Source organism: Acipenser ruthenus, chromosome 5 (assembly GCF_902713425.1).
Source record: "Acipenser ruthenus chromosome 5, fAciRut3.2 maternal haplotype, whole genome shotgun sequence".
NCBI lineage: Eukaryota > Metazoa > Chordata > Actinopteri > Acipenseriformes > Acipenseridae > Acipenser > Acipenser ruthenus.
This window is the reverse complement of record NC_081193.1, coordinates 29,369,375-29,389,841: the sequence shown is the minus strand read 5'-3', so window position 1 is coordinate 29,389,841 and position 20,467 is coordinate 29,369,375. Positions and strand designations below refer to the sequence as shown.

At 37.0% G+C, this 20,467-nt stretch overlaps 1 protein-coding gene across 1 annotated transcript in view; it reads right to left on the bottom strand.

The window, feature by feature from the left end:
* LOC117402601 (bone morphogenetic protein 5-like) overlaps positions 1-20,467 on the bottom strand; it is a 36,252-nt gene that overhangs the window by 3,818 nt on the left and 11,967 nt on the right. The window contains exons 3-4 of the mRNA XM_034003923.3: positions 15,385-15,533; positions 2,472-2,669 (exon numbers count right to left, since the gene is read on the bottom strand). Coding sequence (XP_033859814.1) covers positions 2,472-2,669; positions 15,385-15,533 — 347 coding nt within the window. The remainder of the gene's footprint in view (positions 1-2,471; positions 2,670-15,384; positions 15,534-20,467) is intronic.

Below are 20,467 nucleotides of genomic sequence, written 5' to 3'. Positions count from 1 at the left end.
TTCAAGAGTTTATCAGTTTGTTTGAATTTATTTAACAGCCAAAGTCAATTAAATTGGCAACAATATGGATGTTCCAAGCCCTTTTTTTAAACACTGGAAACAGTTGGTCCTTGGAGTGGTCACAGCTTGAAAGTAAGTGGTATAACTGAACTGTTTTAAGTAAAAAAATAAATAAAAAAAACTGCAACCATCCTATATGAAAAGAGCACTATAGTGATCTGCCAAAAATACCAAAAATATAGTCCCCCTTATTAAAAAAAATACATTCAAACAATAGTTTTCATGGCAATATTATAAGGTTTTATGTGGGTTTATGCAATGTAACACACCGCAAAACAAAAGGGAATGTATGCAAAAACATCCTGGCATCAAACATTTAACAAACGTGTGCTGCAATTTTGCAACCAGCCAACAACAGAAGTGCTCATGTTTGCATAGACCTGCTCAATCAGTTCTGGAATAGCCTCAATCAGTTTCAAATACAGAATTGATTAGGCCAAATTTGTGTATGTGAATACAACCTTTACATACATGGATGGTATATTTCAATGCATACATCAGCAACACGTTTTTTAAGGAAAATGTAGTTACAGTATGTTGTTCTTTACCACTGACAAGGGTTAAGTGTGTCAGAGTTTGGGGAATATTGAAAAAAATCAAGATACCCTAACCATAAACCTCTTTTCGAGTTAAATGAAATTCTTATCTTCACATCCGTATTCATTTAACCATAGTTAACTACCACATTCTTCTTCCAATCATGGCTTTGCTTCCAGTTACAGCACATACACTACCAGTAAAGGATCAGCTTTGCTATTTCATTTATCTTAAACTTTCCATATTCCTTGTGATACACAGTATCTAGTTCCTTTCAGATAGAATGTGTTTAAAGATTGAAACTGGACATTGTCAATGTGTTGTGAATAGGGAGGGCAGGCAAATAACCTCTTCTTCATGGTTTCATTCATCATTCCTCAGAGGGAAGCTGATAACTGCTGAGAGCCAGCTGTGCCCCAGGGGCAGCACAGTGTTACATAGCAGTACAGGAGAGGGCCTGCACACTAGCTCTTAGACACAGGAAGTAGGAAGTCATTCCTGTTATCTATCTATCTCTTTAATTATGTTTTTGAAGCCCCATGCTCAGACAACAGACTAACTTTTTGTTTTTCATATAGAATTTACATTAACAAGAGTTCTGCTTACATCATACTGTACTTTTCATATAGAAGCAAAACTGCACATATTTAAAACAAGGGACCCGATTTAGAAGGTTGGCAGTGAAATACAGCAGTAGTAGACATAACATCCTGTACTGTGTAATGGGTGAACCACTTTTAATGTAGAGACAGAAAATTAAAAAATGAGTCTGACAGACGTTACTTAGCCACTGATCTGTTTCAAGTCAGTAGGCTCTAAAATCAGACAGGAGTCTGTGATTTGTAAAATTACACAACAGTGGCAGGGTAATCTTCTTTGTAAACTATTCAAATAGGATGGCATAGAAAGTAATGCACTGTATATTAGGAGCATTGTTACAGGTATTATTATTATTGTTATTAGGCACAATTAGAACTATTATAAAGATAATGCAATGTTTTCCTTTATTTCTTGTTGTATATATACCCAAACAAGCAAGTACATGCTAGGAACATATACATTGTGGTTCAGAGTTATTTCTTGCTAGTTTAAATCTGTATTAAGAGGTAAACATGCTTAATCTCAAATAGTTGCCTTCAGTGTAGTAAGCAGATGTTATACTAGGTCCTCTGTTTATAAACTCGTACATTATGATTACTGCCCTATAGCTCTTCAGGGGCTTTGTTATACCCAGTCATGAAAGAGAGTTAAAAGAACTAAAGGAAAGCAATCAAAGGGTAACCAGGGAGGATCACTTTTAAAAATAAAAGTATAAATGATGCCTTTAAATGCAAACCAGCAATAAAATAAGTTATTTGAGTTGCCTTAAGTAACTATCTAATTCATGCCATTTTGCTTTGCTTGCAAGTCTGTACCTTAAAGGCTGGATGATTTATTATTATTATTATTATTATTATTATTATTATTATTATTATTATTATTATTATTATTATTAACTCAAACTTGCTTTTAATCTGAGTGGGAATATACAGTGCAATGGATATATGGTGCTCGATCAGTATTGATAGATTCATGATATTCTATTAAAAAGGTCATTTTTTATTAACTGTACTGCAGAGCATTTCTACAAATCACTTTTGATTTTTAAATCGTGCACACAGACATGTAATATGACCCTATTTTCTGTAAAGCCATACATTCATACATATATACATAGACACTAAGACACATACTTATACACATTTCTACACTACCCTAAGTATTTGGACAGTACTTGGGTGCAAGATTCTATCCCCTTTCAGACACTAATCTACTTTGCAAATGTTGCCTGGCTATCACAACTATTTTGGAAGGTTAAAGAATGTTGACCTTACCGCCAGCATTGGTTACCCTTGATGAATCTTGATGACGAGCAGCTTTGTTCTTGTTTTGATTTTTTCTTTTATGGTTGGCAGCCCTCACTGATCGAACCAGCACTCCACTCGCCTTGAAGAAAGCCACCATGAATGGCTGCTTCGACTGAGGCCCACTTCTTCCAACCATGCCCGCAGATTTGATGTGGAGGCTGCGACCTACAAGAAAGTGAGGTGTAAATTTAAAGATAATACAGCGGCTTTACATGAAAACATCAGATTTCATTTTATTGTGTTTTCTTATTTCATGATATATTTACACAAAAAAGATATATATATATATATATATATATATATATATATATATATATATATATATATATATACAGTGCCTTGCGAAAGTATTCGGCCCCCTTGAACTTTGCGACCTTTTGCCACATTTCAGGCTTCAAACATAAAGATATGAAACTGTAACTTTTTTGTGAAGAATCAACAACAAGTGGGACACAATCATGAAGTGGAACGAAATTTATTGGATATTTCAAACTTTTTTAACAAATAAAAAACTGAAAAATTGGGCGTGCAAAATTATTCAGCCCCTTTACTTTCAGTGCAGCAAACTCTCTCCAGAAGTTCAGTGAGGATCTCTGAATGATCCAATGTTGACCTAAATGACTAATGATGATAAATAGAATCCACCTGTGTGTAATCAAGTCTCCGTATAAATGCACCTGCACTGTGATAGTCTCAGAGGTCCGTTTAAAGTGCAGAGAGCATCATGAAGAACAAGGAACACACCAGGCAGGTCCGAGATACTGTTGTGGAGAAGTTTAAAGCCGGATTTGGATACAAAAAGATTTCCCAAGCTTTAAACATCCCAAGGAGCACTGTGCAAGCGATAATATTGAAATGGAAGGAGTATCAGACCACTGCAAATCTACCAAGACCTGGCCGTCCCTCTAAACTTTCAGCTCATACAAGGAGAAGACTGATCAGAGATGCAGCCAAGAGGCCCATGATCACTCTGGATGAACTGCAGAGATCTACAGCTGAGGTGGGAGACTCTGTCCATAGGACAACAATCAGTCGTATACTGCACAAATCTGGCCTTTATGGAAGAGTGGCAAGAAGAAAGCCATTTCTTAAAGATATCCATAAAAAGTGTCGTTTACAGTTTGCCACAAGCCACCTGGGAGACACACCAAACATGTGGAAGAAGGTGCTCTGGTCAGATGAAACCAAAATCGAACTTTTTGGCAACAATGCAAAACGTTATGTTTGGCGTAAAAGCAACACAGCTCATCACCCTGAACACACCATCCCCACTGTCAAACATGGTGGTGGCAGCATCATGGTTTGGGCCTGCTTTTCTTCAGCAGGGACAGGGAAGATGGTTAAAATTGATGGGAAGATGGATGGAGCCAAATACAGGACCATTCTGGAAGAAAACCTGATGGAGTCTGCAAAAGACCTGAGACTGGGACGGAGATTTGTCTTCCAACAAGACAATGATCCAGAACATAAAGCAAAATCTACAATGGAATGGTTCACAAATAAACATATCCAGGTGTTAGAATGGCCAAGTCAAAGTCCAGACCTGAATCCAATCGAGAATCTGTGGAAAGAACTGAAAACTGCTGTTCACAAATGCTCTCCATCCAACCTCACTGAGCTCGAGCTGTTTTGCAAGGAGGAATGGGCAAAAGTTTCAGTCTCTCGATGTGCAAAACTGATAGAGACATACCCCAAGCGACTTACAGCTGTAATCGCAGCAAAAGGTGGCGCTATAAAGTATTAACTTAAGGGGGCTGAATAATTTTGCACGCCCAATTTTTCAGTTTTTTATTTGTTAAAAAAGTTTGAAATATCCAATAAATTTCGTTCCACTTCATGATTGTGTCCCACTTGTTGTTGATTCTTCACAAAAAATTACAGTTTCATATCTTTATGTTTGAAGCCTGAAATGTGGCAAAAGGTCGCAAAGTTCAAGGGGGCCGAATACTTTCGCAAGGCACTGTATATATATATATATATATATATAACACAGTCTTAGACATGTTTGATTTTTCTACTCTGATGCATTATGAGCATCAACAATTTACTCAAAGCCTCCACTAGTGTTTTCTACTATTATAACAACCTTAACTTGCATAAAGAAGGAAAAACATTGAGTGGAATAGCTTGCATCACTTGATTTTCAAGGTGTGGTATCTGAAGCATAATCAACAAGTACAGGGAAACATCATCTGTAATTGACAAACCCAGGACTGGAAGACACAAAAAACTGTCTAACAAGGATGAGCAATACTTGAAGATAATATCCTTAAGGAATAGAAAGAAGACAAGCGTTGAATTGACAACAGAACTGGCAGTAGGCACAGGTGTCTGTCCATCAAATCAACAGTACGAAGGTCACTCTTGAAATCAGGACTTAAAGGATGTGTTGCTGTAAGAATACCTCTGTTAAGAAAGGGGAACAAGACTAAAAGCTAAAATATGCACAAGAACACAGAAATTGGACTATGGAACAATGGTCAAAGTTGATTTGGACTGTTGATGGATGGACAATAAATATCAAACAAACAAAGAGTGAAACACAAAAGAAAAGGCAGCTTCTTTGGTCTTTGAGTAAAGCGATATAATCAAAAAACTGCTGAAATAAATAACTGCAGACATATATTTCTTGTAACTCTTTTTCCTCATCCACAAAAGCAACATTTTTGCTACAAAAGATTTTTCCTAAAATTTTTTGTTTTCAGAAATTTCTAGAAATTATTAATTTCCATTGGGGTATGTAAACTTTTGACTACAACTGTATATATATATATATATATATATATATATATATATATATATATATATATGTTGTGCTCAAATATATGGGAAAACCATATTCTTTTATTCTAATACAATTGTTCCGAGAAAGTTTTTTTTTTATTAACAAGTAATAAAAAATGTTCTAAAAAAGATAGGTGTCAGAATTCTTATAAATAAAATCAAACAAAATTAAATCTGCATTAACATTCTGCTTCTTTAAGTTCATCTCAGTATTAAGGAATTGTGGCCTTCCATGGTTGTTGACCATAAATCAGGCAATGGGTACAAAACAATAGCTAGAAAACTAAATATACCACTTACCACTATTAGGGCAATAATTAAGAAATTCAAAACCACTAGAACAGTGGTAAACTTGCCTGGTAGAGGATACAAGTGTATCTTGCCCCCACGCACAGTGACGCAGATGGTTCGGGAGGCAAAGGGAAATCCAAGGGCCACAGTTGGAGAATTACAGAACTTGGTTGCATCTTGGGGTCACCAAGTATCCAAATCTACAATTAGACACCACCTCCATGCCAATAGGCTATTTGGAAGGGTTGCCAGGAAAAAAGCCTTTATTGAGAGCAACGAACAAACGTAAGCGCCTGGAGTTTGCTAAATGGCATTGGCACTTCGATTGGAACCAGGTGCTAAGGTCAGATGAGATGAAAATAGAACTCTTTGGCCACGTACACCAGTGGTGGGTTTGGCGTCAAAAGAAGGATGCGTGTGCAGAAAAGAACCTCATACCTACTGTAAAATATGGTGGTGGATCTTTGATGTTATGGGGCTGTTTTGCTTCCACTGGTCCTGGGGCCCTTGTTAAGGTCAACGGCATCATGAACTCTACCCAGTACCAGGACATTTTAGCCAAAAACCTGGTTGCCTCTGCCAGGAGGCTGAAATTTGGCTGCAAGTGGATCTTCCAGCAAGACAATGACCGCAAGCACACATCAAAATCCACAAAGAAATGGTTAATTGACCACAAAATCAACATTTTGCAATGGCCATCTCAGTCTCCGGACTTGAACCCCATTGAAAACCTGTGGTTTCAATTGAAGAGGGCAGTCCATAAGCGCAGACCGAAAGATCTCAAGGATCTGGAAAGATTCTGTATGGAGGAATGGTCTAAGATCCCTCCCAATGTGTTCTCCAATCTCATTAAACATTATAAAAAAATAGTCAGTGCCGGTATCCTTGCGAGGGGTGGGTGCACAAAGTACTGAAAACAAGGGTGCCAATAATTGTGACACTTCATTTTTTTTGGAAATAAATTTATAATTTGAGAAATGTGTAATTTTGGTTGATTCCATTGAATCATTAATAAAGTCAAATATATTCCAAATGTTGGAAAATTACAATATAGCTCAGTACTGGTATTATTTATTTTATACAGTCTTTTTTGCTCATCTTTATCAAGGGTGTCAATAATTTTGGAGGTGACTGTATATATATGTTACAGTCATAGTCAGGATTCGGTAAATCACCGAAAAAAATAACCATTTTGCGATTTGAGCATTTACAAATTCTCAAAGAATGAAATGAAAGGTATATCAGTCTTTGAACAAAGTAATTTGATCAAATTGCGAAATGAAAAATATCAAACACACAAAGAGCAAAACGCAAAATAAAAGGCAGCTTTTTCAGTCTTTGAGTAAAACGATATAATTAAATTGCAAAATGTAAAATACCAAACAAGCAAAGAATGAAGCACAAAAGAAGATACAGCTTCTTCAGTCTTTGAGTAAAGCAAATGTGATTTGAGCAAATGCACAGTTCCTGAACAGATTTTAAAGATGCTGCTCAATCTGCGATTAGCAATTACTTTTGGGGTGTTCAAAATGGGCATCAAGTGAAATACAAACTTTTTAATACATTTTTTTTTATTGAATTAATATAAAATCAGTAAATTATATTTATGAGATACATGTCATTGATTCATTATTTGTGTATTTATTATTTATGCAGGAAGTTGAGACCGTGGCCTCATTTGCAAGAGGGTTGTGGTAAGCAGTTTAGGAGGATAGTCACCTCAAACATTAAACTTCAAGCGAGTTTGAAATAATATTTGTAATGTTCTTGCCTTGTTATTTGGAAAATACAGTTTTAGAATAAATAACTAACACAATTAAAATGTATTGTTTTATTCATATTATAAGACTACTGCATACACAGTATTTAAACTGCAAATGTCAATCCATGTTTGTCTAATCAATGTTTTTTAAGCAAAAGAAAGAAAAAAGAAAGAAAGAAAAGTATGCTTCTTAAACGTTTAATATGCTCATAAATAGGAAGGGGTGAAGCCTGTCGAATAGTCAGAGACTGCTTTTTGACGACAAGAAACCCTTCTTAAGGTTTTTATTTGAGATGACAACATTTTCAAAAGAAACCACATTGAGAGCTCCATTGGGCTACTGAGTCTCATTTTAAAACACTGTTTTGATTGTTTAGATAATAAGAGTCAGGTAAAATTAAAGTAGTTCGATCAAATTAGATACATATAAAGAAACCATAATGAGAGCTAATTTAGATTTAGATTTAGAAACATACAAATCACTGTATTTGTTTTTGCAAGGATTGGTGCTGTGGCATTAGAATTGCACTGAACGCCCTTACACACACAGAAGCACTTCTTTGTTTGACAAAAATTAAGCCTTGCACAGCCCCAGAATCAGCTTATGCTGCTGTACGAAGAGAACGTTTGTTTTCTTTGGGTACTTCGTCCAAATTAGGAATAAACTATCAGTCAATTGAGATCTGCCAGAGATCCTCTCCGGCAGATGGAAGACTAAAGAAGCTGTCTCTTCTTTTATGTTTCGCTCTTTGCTTGTTTGGTATTTTACATTTCGCAATTTGATCAAAATAATAACCTTTCATTTCAATCTTTGATAATTTGTAAATGCTCAAATCGCAAAATGGCTATTTTTTTCGGTGAGTGACCAAATCCTGAGTATGAGTGTAACGTATATAATATATATCATTTTGCTTTAGGCTTTTTTCCTATGTCTACCCAGTAATACAGAGTTAAAATCATATTGCCCATTTTGGAGGCATATGTTTTCTATAAGCCTTAAAAATGTTTTCTTTTTTCCCAACTAGGTTTTTGTATTTTCCGAGTTTATGAGTAGGCTTGTAGCACTCACTAACCTTTTCTTGTTGAACAGAAAAACATAATTAAAGTATCTAGTGACACAGAGACAACCAATACATTACATAGAATAATACATGAATGTCTGTTATGTTGGCTAAAGGAGGACACATAAATCTTTTAAATGTAAGCAGCTGCTTAGCTTCACACACCAATGTCTTATTTTCTAACTTAACGTTGCCTCTAGTACATAATAAACTTTTTCCTGCCATTGCAAATAATTTTACAGTTGTGGTTTATTTATTTTAATTTATACAATGTGATATCAGTGATTTGTTCTGTTTATGTATATTTTGGGAGTTCAAAACTGTAACATGGTCATAATTGTAATTAGTTGGATTTAGAAACTGTTTCTATTGTGGTCATGGTTTAAACCAGTGGTTTTCAAACTGGGGTATGCAAGCTCTCGTCAAGTGGTACGTCAGAAAAATCGTAGCACTTTGTGACTTAGAAATGAAATCAACAATGTTGAATCTCCTTTAAAATAAAACCACAGACGTACTGGTGTACATTTCCCTTCTGTTGGGCGAGGTTAACTCTATGAATACAGCTGGTTGCTGACAGTGAGTGAGCGTTGAGCGCACACATGGCTAACTTACATATTTAAATAGCAAGGCAGTGGTGATTGCAGTATGTGGGCTAAAAAAAAGAAGCTCAAAGATTTTCATTGTATGATGTTGCTTCTTTTAAAAATGTATAGTATTTACTAGGTAAAGTTTACTCTCTGGAGTTTAAATGTTCTGTGTTAGTAGTTTAATCAGTTCAGTGTTTTATCTACCTTTACGTTTTTAAATAAATATTATTGAGTTGATCTGGCAGCTGGGTCACCCTACTTAGACAGTGCAATCACTCACTTGTTCTGTGCTGTAGCTGGAGCGACACAACTGTTCCCTTTCAATTTGAAGATGACCACCAAGACATTACTTATGGGATATGCCTCCTATTGGCCCCTTCCTGGGGTGACGTCCTCGATCACGCCTACCGAGGGATTAAACAGTCCCACAGAAGCCATGTTCTCTTTTTGCTTCTCAAGATGGTAAGCTAAGACCTCTGTGTTGAATTGAGCGTATTTCAAAAGAGCTTTTCTGCAGTCGACTGCAGTTCCCCTGCATTAGTGCTGAAAGCTGGTTTGCTGGATGGTCCCGGTGCCCACGGCTCCGCTGGATGACCTGAGGCGACGCCTACAGGCCACAGTGGCAGTGGGCAACCAGGCTCTCCCACAAGGTAAAGGGAACGCAGGGCGTGGTGCGTCCACGCAGTAGCGTTCTAGGAGGCAGTTCCAGGGCATATTTCACCCCATCCTAGACCTGAGGTTCCAAATGCTGACTCACCATCACATTCTCCAGTCCGTCCAGCCATACGATTGGTTTACCACCGTGGACTTACGGGGCATGTACTTCCACGTTCCCATTCGTCCCGAGCACAGAAAGTACCTCCGCTTCGCCTTTCAGGGAAGCCTTTATGAGTTTTCCGTGCTGCCGTTCGGCCTCTCATTAGCTCCTCGCACGTTTTTTTCAAAGTGCATGGACGCTATCCTGGCCCCCTTGCGGTTGAAGGGGATCAGAGCATTGAACTACCTCGACGACTGGTTAATTTGTCGCGAGTCGCAAGAGGGAGCAGTGGCCCACACAGCAATTTGTGACAGAGCATCTGTCGAGGCTGGGCCACACCATCAACGATGCAAAGAGTCATCTTACACCGGTGCAGTGCACAACATACTTGGGGCTCCGGCTGAACTTCAGTACGATGCGCACATACCTGTCGGACGACAGAGTAGCAGCTATTCGAGGTTGCCTCCCTGTTTCAGCTGTATCAGCCATCGAGCTGGGCTTACTCTGCATGCGCCCCCTACAAGTATGGCTTAATACATTTCATTTACATCCGAAGCGTGACAGACATTGTCGGCTGACAGTGTCTTCCTCATGTTAGGCAGCCCTGCGCTGGTGGAGGACGACCTCTCACCTGTGCGACCTCTCACCTCTTTGTCTGTCATGGGATACGGACCCTAGGACAGCCCCTCTCAAAGCAGCGACTTTCGCACTGGATTACGGACACAGTCTCGGCTGCAAAGTGCCGTCTTGCCCCCTCCTGGGAGGGTAGCTGCATCTTGGGTCCTCTTCAGAGGTGCCTCACTGTCCAATATCTGTACTGCGCGTAGCTGGGCTACGTCGCATACTTTCTCCAGATTCTAAAGCCTTAATGTGATAGATCCTTCCTTGCCTTCATTAACCTTGGGTTATGCGGTTCTGATGCGTCCCTCATATGCTGCCGTTCCTTCTCCCTCGTGATGGCTCTGGTATACTTACCCATAAGTAATGTCTTGGTGGCCGTCTTCGAGTTGAAAGGGAATGTTAGGTTACTTACAGTAACCCTGGTTCCCTGAAAGAGAAGATGACCACCAACTAGCGAGGTCGCATCGGTTGCCCTCATGGGTTCGATGCAAAAAGAGAACATGGCTTCCGTGGGCTGACTGTTTAATCCCTCGGTAGGTGGGATCGAGGACCTCACCCCAGGAAAGGGCCTATTGGCAGCTCTGATATAAAGAGCTCAGTGAATACCTGCTAATAGGAGGCATATCCCATAAGTAATGTTTTGGTGGTCGTCTTCTTTTTCAGGGAACCAGGGTTATGGTAAGTAACCTAACGTTATCTTTACTTGCAATGTTTTATGTGTTTTTTCATTATTATTTAATTAGTTGAAGAACTCATTTTTCATGTGAGTGCATTACCCTACGCCTCTACAATGATAATTATTACTAAAAGCAAAAGCACAATATTATTATTATTACAAAACTGGAATCCTAGAATAAAAAAAAAAAAATTCAAACCCTAACTCCTGGGATTGAGAAGTGTCTGGAACTGGATTCCCTACTCCAGACCTATTGAGTGTGTTCATATCATACAGAGAGTACCCAGCAACAAGCTTTAATGGTCTTGCAGCTGATTAACACGAACAGACTACTGCACTAAACACTTTAACATGACTGCCTGATATAAATCCCCTTTCTACTTTAAACAAATTAGCGCTTGGAAATATTAACTTCAAAACAATATGCTTATTCTGACTGGATTCGATACCACACAAGACACACATAGCATTTTACATTATCCCTGCTCAAGTGTTCAACAATAAAATTCGAGTTCAATTAAAAAAAAAAAAAAACGTACAGTCTACATTAGCCTCTACAGTCTGCATTTGTTTGAAGAAATGCATGAATTTTGTTGAGACAATTATTATTATTATTATACTACGGGTCTGCTTAAATCGCTGAGAATTTACATATTTTTCCCAGGTAGGTTATGAAATAAAATTAGGATTTCGTGGACTTTTTTAAACATTAAATAAACCTAAGTAGATAATATTTCAGAGCACAATAAAAGCCTAAAAATAGTGATACTTGCTTCCTTACTAGAATTGAGTGCTGTCATTTGTTAAAGGCAAGCATGCTGCCAACATTCTCTGTCTGTGGTGTGAAGACTTGCCCATACATTGTACTGACTCAGAAGAAAGAAAACGTGCCTATTCGGATGTAAAATTCTAACTGTGTTTAAAGCAAGGTGACTGTGCTGGATCGTACCTGCAGTACTGACTTAACTTGGCTACAACCGACAGAAATACTTTTTCTCAACACTGACGTTCAAGTGTTCTTTGCTGAAAGCTATTATTTGTTTTACGTTCTGTTCAGCAGCCTCTGTAGTAGCCTTTCGTTTGATGTGTGATTCTGAAGCTAAATAGCGATTGATCGTATTTTCTCCAGTCACATTACAAGATGTGCAAAACAATTTACCTCCATCTGCATGTAAAGTCACAATCCTCAGCCAAAATATACTTTGCTTTTTTTGCTTTGTCGTCGATTTTTGGCATTTTACCTCCAATGCTGAAAACTAGATTTTAGCAACCTAAATCAAAATAACAATGCAACACTGACTTTGTCCCACCTCCTACTGCACAGTACAGGAAACAGAAAAGCCAGTATAGACACGGTGATAGATAGGCTGATTAACAGATCGTTGTCAGTAAACAAGAAAGTTAACCGCTTTGGAGCACTTTGTTATTTCTCTAAGGACATCCCCCCACAAAGTACAATGCACACAGGATGGCGAAAAAAAAAAAAAAAAGTCTATCTACAGAATTAAGATACGTAGTTTGCATTGCTTGCAGTGTGCAGTAGTTAATTTAAATTAGGTTTATTTTATTTTTCTCTCCGTATTAGTCCAGTAAGCATTGGCCCTTAAAAGACGTGAATTTTGCGGTGACCCCTCAATTTCCCAATTTCCACGAAATCCCTAATTAGGTAGACCCCAAATTATGACCCTAAATCAGATGGGGGTATGCAGCAGACCACATTATTTGGAAGGGGGTACAGGGCCTAAAAATTTTGAAAACCACTGGTTTAGACAATGCACTTGGAAAATTAATTCACAATTATTCAAATAGTTTTGATTTAGAAGTCAGATGGATCCTACCATTTCTGTATTGACTTAATGCCATGGTCCAGTTGGATGCCTATCCAATGCCCCATGTTCATGACATCCTGGAGTCTTTAAGCAGAGCTGAAGTTTTTACTTCCTTAGATCTCCAATATGGTTATTGGTAGGTAGCCATGGAAGTCAAGCAAGCTGAAGACCACATTCACCACTCCTTTCGGCCTATATCCATTTTGTGTGTTGCCATTTGGATTAAAAAATGCTGCTGCAATGTTCCAGGGCTTGATGGGAAAATGTATTGGGTGACCTGAGGGAAAAGATCTGCTTTGCCTACATAGATGATATTATTATGTACAAAATGGATACAGGCTGAAAGGAGTGGTGAACACGGTCTTCAGCTTGCTTGACTCTTCCATGGCTACCTGCCAATAACCAGATTGGAGATCTAAGGAAATAAAAAAAAAACTCCACTTGAAGACTCTAATGAACATGGGGCATTGGATAGGCATCCAACTGGGTCCTGGCATTAATTCAATACAGAAATGGTAGGATCCATCTCACTTCTAAATCAAAACTATTTGAATAATTGTGATTGAATTTTCCAAGTGCATTGGCTAAACCATGACCACAACAGATACACTTTCTAAATCCAACTAATTACAATTATTACCATGTTACAGTTTTGAACTCTGTCAAAAGATACATAAACAGAACAAATCACTGATATCACATTTTATACATTAAAATAAATAAACCATGACTGTAAAATGATTTGCACTGGCAGGATAAATGTTATTATGTAGTAGAGGCAACTTTAAGTTAGAAAATAAGACATTGGCATGTGAGGCTAAGCAGCTGCTTATATTTAAAAGATTGATGTGTCCTCCTTTTGCCAACATAACAGACATTCATGTATTATTCTATGTAATGTATAGTTTGTCTCTGTGTCATTAGATACTTTCGTTATGTTTTTCTGTTCAACAAGAAAATGTTAGTGAGTGCTACAAGCCTACTTATAATCTGACAAAATGCAAAAACCTAGTTGTGCACAACAGGGGAAAAATGAATCTTTAAGGCTTATAGAAAGCATATGCCTCCCAAATGGGCAATATGATTTTAACTCTGTATTACTGGGTAGAGTAAACATAGGAAAAAGCCTAAAGCAAATAAGCCGGGAAGATTTCTCATTAAAAAAATTCCAAAGTTCCTTAATAGTGCTTAATGTTAAAGGTATATACAAATATATTGATAACAGACATGGAAGAATACAGGGATTAATTTGTGGTTTACAATTCTTCTCTTTTATTTTTATTATAACAAATGAATTAATTTGTCTCAGATTTCTTTTCCCTGGCTGAATATAAAAAAAAAAAAAAAACCCACAGCCAAATACCATGCGTTGAACTGACCCACTTCAATATATAAACACTTTTACAACATGTTTATTCAGGTGTTTCACTCTAAATTGGCTTAAGATGTATTCAGTGACATGCAGTAGAGCTCCAACATACAGAAGTGTGTTAACATTTATACAGTAAAAGCACAGGCCATATTGAACTCATTCAGTAATTAGAAATGTTTAGTGAAATGACAAAATGTATTATAATTATCGCAATGTAACTTGTCTTTTCATAGAAAGAGAAATATGGCAAAAACACTGGATTTACGAAAAGTAATTTTCCTCTACTTAAAAATTACAATCAGATATTTCAAGCTTGATGTAAAAACATTTATTTTACATTTAAGAGTCTATTAGCTGCAATATGACATCACTTTTCAATTTCTCCCCAAAGAAAGACCAATTAAAGTGAAATAAGCTTTTGAATTCATCATATGCAAAGTCTGAAGTGGATAATGTCTTTATTCAGAACCATTTCATACTAAGGTTTTCAAAAGCAGAACTCACAGGTAAGAAGAGAAGTAATGGGTGCTGTGGAACTAGGCAGAAAGACATACAGATTTTTTTTTTCTTTAAATCCCTCTATAATCCCCCAGTCCTTTTCATGAGATTTATTTTCCATTCCTAAAGTGACTCCCTCCACCCGTGCTGGGAGAAGTGTGGTTGGAGTAGCTTAAGGCTCCCTGAGACCAAGCCATGCCATTGCCAATACCTGATCCACAGCCAGTCATTGGGTTGCCAATAAAGAATCTGCTGAAACTGCCAGGATTTTATTCTTATGGTGACCTCTTGCTGTGCACTGTTGAGGCCTGGAAACCTGCCCCATTCTGGGATGGATTTGAATCCCAAACCGTACCGTACTCTTTTGATGAAAAGGCAAAATTCTAAAGATGTAGAATGTACAGCCCTTTCACTAGCAAAGCATACCCATGTTTTTAAAGAAAGAATCCCATCCAAACCACTATCCGAGCCTGAGGTGACAATAAAATCTGTGTTAATGGTGCTGCTTGAAAAAATAAAGATTTACAACTATTGATTTCCTGTTTTCCCAGCAACAACAGCAACAAAGAGCCAAAATAATACTTAACTAGATTCTGGCAGGACACAAGTCATGCATTTGGCTACTTTTTATTCTTTTCTTACCTTCCGAAGTTTCAATACAAAGTTGAAGGCCCATGTTTTGTTGGGGGCTTAGCACCCAGTGGTTGCTTGTAGCAGTTATGTCAAAAACCAGCCAGCCACCATCAGAGGCGTTTATCTTCTTTGAGTCTAACAAGAAAATGCCTGAATCTCTGAAAATAAAATACCAACACACATAAATATATTCCTATTTACCGTGTATTCATAAGACATATCATACATTGGAAATGGATTTTCAAAAAATGTAATCACTCATGATTTATTCATGTTGTGATCCATCCTTCTAAACACAATTACCAAACAATCCTTATTCTAAGTTTGCCACAACATAATAAGAAAAGGGAAATACCCCAAATACCCCAAATCACACAAGAAACACTAAAACAAAAACAAAAAAGTCACATTAAATGATTAAAACATTTGCATTCATTCTAAAGAAGTAAAATTGTTCCACATTCCTCGTGTATGTTTCTTCTAGAAGTCTTTATTAATGTCTTCTGGTTGGCATCTGTATGTAAAAATAATTTTCCCTTTTTTGTATTACTACACATCCTTCCATTGAGTGTATGCTAGTCATGGATGCTCAAAACATTATGATAAAATAAACCCAAATCAGGATGAAGAGTGTGTAGGGTGTCTCTTCTTGTATAGAGATGTCCTCTTCTGCAGTCTGCTTAAAGAATAAGAAGTGGGGTTCTGAAAAATATAGCGCTATACTTCCCCACATGTTCCTACAACTGTTTAAATAACGTAGTTATAATTTTTCTTTCCGTTGTTATCCTGACATCTTTTTACACTTAGCACTTTAAAGTCTGTTTTCAAAATGTCCACTCTAGTGCAATGGGGTTTAAGAACTGTCCTCTAAATCAGTGGTGCGCAAAAGTTTTATGACGCCCCCTTTTCTTAGCATACATATATATATATTACTAAACAAACATAAATCAATTGAAAAAATATAAATACATATATATTACTTTAATTAATTGATGTAGAAATATATATATATATATATATATATATATATATATATATATATATATATAAAAATTAAATACAGATGAATATGCTTGGGGTCAGCAAAGGTAATGTAGAAACAATTAAAAAATGCTGTTGGGGGGGATATGTTTTTGGCTTCAGTAAAAAATCATCTGTATAAATAGGTACCAGAATTTGAATTCAATTAAACTTTTTGACACAATGTTACAAGGTTCATCAAGATTAACTGTTACAACGTAACCTCCCAGCTTTGTTAAAGCCAGAAAGAACCTACAGAAAAATGTACATTGTAACTACATTTATTTACAATTTTAGTAACTTATGTTTAATTACAACTGTGATTAATCTTGTAACATTGTGTCAAAATGTTGAAATGTGCTTCTAATACTGTTTGATCAATAAAGGTATTTAAAGGTCATTTGGGTATGTTTTTTCAGTAGTATTATGTTATACTCACTTAGTTTTTACGTGCATCATTTTCATCCCAAATGGAACTTCAGAACCGGGTGTTCCGGGCGGTTTTATGAATAAAGTATTTATCGTAAGGTATAGGAAATAAAGGTTGGTTTGGGCTGGTTTTTTGTCAGCACTATGGTGCTCTCATCTCTTATAATAAAAATAATAATGTATTTATTTGACTGACACTTTTTTCCAAAGCAAGTTACAATTAGTTATTTACATACAAATTCGGGTACCCGTTTATTCAGTTACATGACATAACAGCAAGTCCAAAACCGCACCGACATCACAGCGACGGACATTACAGTGCTGAACATTACCGCTACAACATTACCACTGCTCTATATCACTGCAGGAAGAGCGATTAAAAAAAAACATAATAACAAGTGCTCTGGCTTTTCTGTTCCATACCACATCATAGATCATTATTGTTGTGTTACCTGTTTGACAATGTGGGCAATCCTTACACTATCAGTGCACTAGAGCAGACATTTTGAAAAGAGCTTTGAAACAGACTTTAAAGTTAAAGTGTAAAAAGTTGTCACAATGTTAACAATGAAAAGAAAAATTGCAGGTACACGTGTAATGCTATATTTGTACCGAAACCCCGCTACTTACTCTTTAAACTGTGTGAAATTCCATCTCTTATTATAAGAGACACCCTACTCACAACATATTAACTAAATATAAATAAATCACAAAAACTAAACTGTACTCAGAAACTACTATAACATGTAAAGTGTGAATTTTAAACATAAATCATTTCACACAGACTGAGCAGACAAAATTGAATAATAAGAGACATCCAACACACATTGTATAAACAAAAAATATGCTAAAATGTGTCTGTTCTCCCATAGTAAACATACATATCCTAAAATACACACAAATTTGTACTGATTCGTGAAAAAAAAGAGGAGTGACTTAAAGGCTTTCAGAAGCAGTAGGCATATAAATTACATACAGTATATATGAAGGGATTGCAAAGCAAAGTTGTTTATCTGCATCTACTCTGTGGTATAAACATGTCAAAGCAATGCTGACATTGTGTGACCTGGATACCAAAACAGTCAAAGCTGTTTGAGAAAATATCTGTGGTACTCATGCAAAAGCATAGTTTAATTAGCATCATTGCCTGCTGCCCTTTTTTATCTAATCTATAAAGATACTCTGGGATCTTTTTTTAATGTTTGCTTTTGGATCACTAATACTACAAAATGAGAGATTATTAGGACTAAAGCAATATTCATTACTTATTTCATTAGTTGATTTTAGAGGGATGTGATTGTCACAGCATCTGTATCCCAGACATGTAACTCTGTTCCATATGTCCCAGGAGAAAGCTGGTGACTGATTGGGTATCATATGCACAATAACCTAAATACTGTGAGCATGTTGTTTCAACGATAATAGTTTGCAACAAAGGGTCCTATTTTGATTAAATGAGATCAATCGCAAACGCAGTGGTTAAAGTCAATCGTGTCTGCCCCGCAGGGAGTGGCTTTTCCAAACATGTGATTCTGATGAAATTAAAAACCCAGAGCAAGCGCGTTTAGCCGGTTGGGGAATCTGCTATCCAATCAGGGCCAGGAAACAATTCCTTTAAGAGACAGAATGCGCTTGCATCACTGCAAGGCTCCGTTTTGTATGTAGAAGTGGTGACCATGTTGCATGGCAGTAGCACAGAGCAAGAACAACCAGCGCAAGTTAGAACAACAAGTGGTAGTTCACTCACCGAGAGAATACTTAAACCATGCTTCACGACACAGGAGACAGCTATATTAATATCTGGTAACATAACATTTCGTCCACTACTTCTGGTCCTGGCTATTAGCTGTGCCCTACATTATTGCTTTTTATGTGTGCTTCCCACTTTTTTTTTGGTTCTGTGTCTTAATGTGTGGTTTATGTATTCTCTCCCAGTGGTCTGTCTGGTATGTGCTGACTAGGTTCACACGCTGTACTAAAATTCATAAAATATTTTCTATATGTACCATACATTTTGTTTCAATAAATGTACTTTCTTTTGTAATGCATTAAGGAAAATAATATTACATACCTGATATACCCTTCCTCTCAATGGATGAAATTATAGTAATAGCAAGCATATCATCCATGATTATTAGGGGTCTACTTAAATCGTGGAGAATTTACATATTTTTTCCGGGTAGGTAATGGAATAAAATTAGGATTTTGCGGACCTGTTTAAACATTAAATAAACCTAAATAGATAATATTTCAGAGCACTATAAAAGGCTAAAAATAGTGGTACTTGCGTCCTTACTAAAACAGAGTGCTGTCCTTTAAAGGCAAGCATGCAACATCCCCCAGCAGTTCATGCCGACATTCTCTGTCTGTGTTATGAAGACTTGCCCATACATTGAGACTGCACATTCTGTATCCACTGAATTGGTTGGAAGTGTAAGGCAACATTTTGCCAAGTTAAACAGATGGGTTACCCTCAAGGGCACCTGGCATTCTTTAATAAAGGCAATATACGCAGAACTTTCATTGTCATGTTGTTTCATTTGTCCCATCCAGGAATTCATTTTATTAGTATCGAGTCAAAAGAATGAAAGCGTGCTATTCAATGAAAGCGTGCTATTTTTCTGTGTCAGTCCAAATGCACGCAGTTGCTACGTAGGACTACTTTGCTTTTTATAATATGTTCAATTGTTAAAGTTCCTGATTGTGCCACTAAATAAACCTGGTTTCAGTGGGTCTTAACACAGTGCTCAGTTGTGTATTTGGGACCCCTTTGCACTGTCATCATAATCACTTCGGCAAATATGTTAATGATACCACGCTCTGAAATTTAACCTGTGGCAATAGAGCAGGCGCTCTATAATGGCGCAAGACATGTCTTCAGAATACTTCAGCGCAGTGGGGTTTTTTTTTCTTCTTTTTAAGTCTTCACTCCATTTATGCAGCACAGAATTGGGGGCAAGCACTGTTCGCACTTGCACTTGCATTTGCGCTGTGATCAGAATACAACCCAAAGTGTTTTCACCAAGTGGGCACAACCTGCACCGTAGATATGAGATGATGAAATGTATCTGGCACTTCAATTTGTTTTGCACAAGTAGGACCTTAGCAAAGCATCAGTTAAATGCTAACTGATATTAAGGGGGGAAAGCACACAGGAAAAAAAAGTGCTGTTATAATGACAGTATAATTTACATTATAGTAATTTCCTTTTTAATTCCCTTCAGTTATGGTCCAAAGAGATGAAGGACCACACACTGAGAAAACATTGACTTCACCTGAGTGTAACTAACATGGAAACAATCTTATAATTCAAGAGGCCCTGACCTACTATTCAGGCACTAATTACATAAACAAGGTACCACTGGCTAACAAATGCAACCCTCTGGGGTCTTAAATTTCAAATGTATTCCTAACAGAGTCCAATATAGTTAAGTGATCAACAGCTTTCTGCCCTTGAGAGTCACCTTCTAAAATAAATTATTTCCACATAAGCTACTTATGGATTGTTAGCTGTAATGTTCTCTGAATTTATTGTTAGAAGAAAAAAAGAACAAAACAAACATAATGTGGGATTTGACTGCTTTTCTTGGTGTTACACATTTACATTTACACTGGCACCAAATGTATATATCTCGACAGCATA